The sequence below is a fragment of the Pecten maximus genome, chromosome 13, assembly GCF_902652985.1.
Source record: "Pecten maximus chromosome 13, xPecMax1.1, whole genome shotgun sequence".
Classification (NCBI taxonomy): domain Eukaryota; kingdom Metazoa; phylum Mollusca; class Bivalvia; order Pectinida; family Pectinidae; genus Pecten; species Pecten maximus.
Genome location: NC_047027.1, coordinates 30,867,725 through 30,872,092, shown reverse-complemented (window position 1 = coordinate 30,872,092; position 4,368 = coordinate 30,867,725). Strand labels below are relative to the sequence as shown.

Here is a 4,368-nt window from a genome sequence, read left to right as displayed (position 1 = left end):
ATTGGTTCACACTGGTAGATGTATATGTAGTTGGTTCACACTGGTAGATGTATATGTAGTTGGTTCACACTGGTAGATGTATATGTAGTTGGTTCTCACTTGTAGATGTATATGTAGTTGGTTCTCACTTGTAGATGTATATGTAGTTGGTTCTCACTTGTAGATGTATATGTAGTTGGTTCACACCTGTAGATGTATATGTAGTTGGTTCACACTTGTAGATGGATATATAATTTGTTCACACTTGTAGATGTATTATGTAGTTGGTTCACACTGGTAGATGTATATATAATTTGTTCACACTTGTAGATGTATATGTAGTTGGTTCACACTTGTAGATGTATATATAGTTGGTTCACACTGGTAGATGTATATATAGTTGGTTCACACTGGTAGATGTATATATAGTTGGTTCACACTTGTAGATGTATATGTAGTTGGTACACACTTGTAGATGTATATGTAGTTGGTTTACACCTGTAGATGTATATATAGTTGGTTCACACCTGTAGATGTATATATAGTTGGTTCACACCTGTAGATGTATATATAGTTGTTTCACACTTGTAGATGTATATGTAGTTGTTTCACACTGGTAGATGTATACGTAGTTAGTTTACACTTGTAGATGTGTCGTTTTCCTTCCTAGTGTTTATGAATATAACTTACTATATTACTCAGGATCACTTTTCCGTATCTTTTCCACAGACCGATGAATTTTTTGAGCGGTTCCTTCAGACGTGCAGGGATTAATTTTCCAGTACCGAACTGTTCTCCCTACGGCATCCGCCTACAGGGCGACACTCTCATCATAGAGACCAGACCGCGGGAATGTTTCGTGTAAGTGGAGTACCTCCTATCTCTGTATTGTTTCTTTACTACTGGTTAAATGCTTCTCATTCAACCTATCAAATCAACTAATTACAATTAATTATGAATTAAATTCCTGTGTAAATCATGGAAATCTTCCATCCACTGGTTATCCCATGCTTTAGATTCCTCAGTAAATCATCCACATACCACTTTTATTTGACTGTCAAAACCTACCATTACAGCGCTGTTACCCTCAAAGAGGTTCTGACACCGGAGTGGGACGCCACGACTGGACTCAGGTCAGTGTCACGGACTATAAGATGTCGAAAGAATCCGACTGACGTATACAAAAGAGAAATATCTTAATTGATGAACTGATTCAGGAACTGTAACTCAAATTGATAAACAACAAGATTGTGCATGAATATAAGAGATCAAATTAACGAAAATTTGAGAGGGTTCGCATGCATATCAGGCAGCGTGTTTTGGAGATAGTGATTCCAGAGGAGGGCATAAGTTGTAATTTTACAACGTCCAGTGTTAATTATTAGTAAGGTAATGGGGTCGGATTATACTTAACATGGCGGCCAGTTTGCTAATTTTTTTTTTTTTTTTTTTTTTTTGTAAAAATCTTAACCTTTTGTTTTAAGAGTTAAGATTTAATAAAGCGTTTCTTATTTACAGATTCACAAATAAACAGTCATACGAAGTAAACACAGCCGGTCCATTCCCATCCAGTATAAACTTCCCAATGGTTCCGCGTCCTGGAATGCCATTACCTGGAATGGTCCCCTCAGGCCGACCCGGTGTTCAACTGCCTGGAATGGCCCAATCAGGCCGGCCCGGTGTCCCACAACCTGGAATGGCCCCCTCGGGCCGACCCGGTGTCCCATTACCTGGAATGGTCCCCTCAGGCCGGCCCGGTGTCCCACAACCTGGAATGCCTTCCTCCAACCAACCCGCTGTCCCACGACCCGGAACGCGTTTTGTACCAGGTTTCCCATCCAACCAACAGCTAGGTCTCAGAATGTTCATGCCATTGACCCTGTCCAATAATCAACAAACTGGTTCTTCATCATCTCAGACTTCAGGCTCTACAACACGTACTGGAGGCTCCCCGCCGCCAGTACCCGCCCCATTGACAAGCGGAACAGCTTCAGCAGCTAAACAACAGTGATCTACAATAGCATGGGACAAAAACAATAGTGGATTGAAAAAGACATTTTCAGTACGAAATTATATATGGAAAACCCCGATCGTTATAACTGAGTGACCTGTCAATTTCTGTACGTAATAGGTTCGATAGGAACATTCATCGGAAACATGACTTTCTTTGTCTAGAGTACAAAGCAATCATCAACGTTGAATTGAATGAGTGATGCGAGTTTGGAGACGGACTAATTTATGTTTTTCTTGTGCAACGAACTTATTTATGTTAGAGGAACATGTAAATATTTTCACAAAGAGAAGTATTTTATTCACATATTTGTGTCAGATAGGTACTCGTACATCAAGTGATTTGTCACAGACTAACAGTTATGCTATTGTGGTCATGATTAAGGCGACATGTGTTGCGGTAGACAGCAGATATATCAGGTTGATAAATTGTTATATATATTTAGTCAGACAATCAGAGTGGAAAAAAATTTCTTAGATTTAATGAAAGAGTTCATCCTAGTTTGTTCACGTTTGTGTCTGAAGTCTGTATTATTAGATTATTACATCTATTATACTGGGAATAAAACATCATACTGTTATCAGGTCACCATTGGGGTGATTTCTGCCGTAAAGGAATATCTAAGTACTTTCAAGACTATATTACAGTAGTCTAGTACCCGAGGGTGTACAGGGCGGTACAGTAGTCTAGTATCCGAGGGTGTACAGGGTGGTACAGTAGTCTAGTACCCGAGGGTGTACAGGGTGGTACAGTTGTCTAGTACCCGAGGGTGTACAGGGTGGTACAGTTGTCTAGTACCCGAGGGTGTACAGGGCGGTACAGTAGTCTAGTACCCGAGGGTGTACAGGACGGTACAGTAGTCTAGTACCCGAGGGTGTAAAGGGCGGTACAGTAGTCTAGTACCCGAGGGTGTACAGGGCGGTACAGTAGTCTAGTACCCGAGGGTGTACAGGGTGGTACAGTAGTCTAGTACCCGAGGGTGTACAGGGCGGTACAGTAGTCTAGTACCCGAGGGTGTACAGGGCGGTACAGTAGTCTAGTATCCGAGGGTGTACAGGGCGGTACAGTAGTCTAGTACCCGAGGGTGTACAGGGCGGTACAGTAGTCTAGTACCCGAGGGTGTACAGGGCGGTACAGTAGTCTAGTACCCGAGGGTGTACAGGGCGGTACAGTAGTCTAGTACCCGAGGGTGTACAGGGCGGTACAGTAGTCTAGTACCCGAGGGTGTACAGGGCTGGTACAGTAGTCTAGTACCCGAGGGTGTACAGGGCGGTACAGTAGTCTAGTACCCGAGGGTGTACAGGGCGGTGTAGTAGTCTAGTACCCGAGGGTGTACAGGGCGGTACATTAGTAAACGGCCACATCTAATGTCTTTGATAACACTTTCTATAGCATTTTATTTTCTGAAAGCATCTGATGTATGCACGATAATAATATGATTGCTTACATTAATTCAAATTATTTACCATCCCAAAGATATTTGTATTATTCTCAGGACAACACGATTCTACGTCTCCGGACGTGTTTAGCAAATACAGTGTAATGTAGTTTCTCCCGGTGAAATCAGTGATGTTAAGTTAACCATAGCAATACAAACCTTTGAATTATTGAATAAGATTACTTACTCCATTTTGTATACCGAATATCTAATTGTAAACAGAGACAAATCTTGAAAATAAACTGAATAAAAGAGGATGCTTGTTTTGTTGTATATAGTTCTGAGTTCGGGGACGCGGTGGCCGAGTAATTAAGGTGTCCCAATCCTTGGAACCCTGTTGACATGTTAAGTAAAAATGATTTTATTTGGGGGAAAATGAAGGTATCCCAACTTTTTATCACTAGCCCTCCACCTCTGGGTCGCGAGTTCGAAACCCACGTGGGGCAGTTGCCTGATACTGACCGTAGGCCGATGGTTTTTCTCCGGGTACTCCGGCTTTCCTCCACCTCCAAAACCTGGTACGTCCTTAAATGATCATGGGTTTTAATTGGACGTTAAACAAAATAAACCAAAGTATAGTTCTGGTTTTGGTTCCCGATATATAATAACAATATTTTTATGTAAAATGAAATCAAAGAACTGAAGTTTACATACTGCAAACCTACATACATGTATGTTAAAAATATCTAAAAGCATTACGCTAAATCATGAATGTGTTAATTGCACTCTATATGCTGTTTCTATGTAAAATACTTTTTGCGCGCCAATTCATGAATGCGTTAAGCTTTTAAAATTCAGAAAAGCGCTAAAATTTGAGTGCGCCAAATAAAGTACGTTTTTTTAAAGAATTTCACTAAAAGAAAATAGTTTCACACTTTCATCTGACAACTATAATATATATTTACGTACTGAACTGTCTGGGATTTATAAAAAGCCTTTT

The 4,368-nt window shown here is 40.7% G+C and overlaps 1 protein-coding gene across 1 annotated transcript; it reads left to right on the top strand.

The window, feature by feature from the left end:
• Nucleotides 1-712: 712 nt before the first annotated feature.
• LOC117340660 (P30 adhesin-like) lies at nucleotides 713-3,683 on the top strand. The gene is made up of 3 exons (XM_033902425.1): nucleotides 713-840; nucleotides 1,056-1,112; nucleotides 1,498-3,683. Exons 1-3 carry the CDS (start codon nucleotides 713-715, stop codon nucleotides 1,988-1,990), a joined length of 678 nt encoding a protein of 225 aa, XP_033758316.1. The 3' UTR covers nucleotides 1,991-3,683.
• The last annotated feature ends 685 nt before the right edge of the window (nucleotides 3,684-4,368 follow it).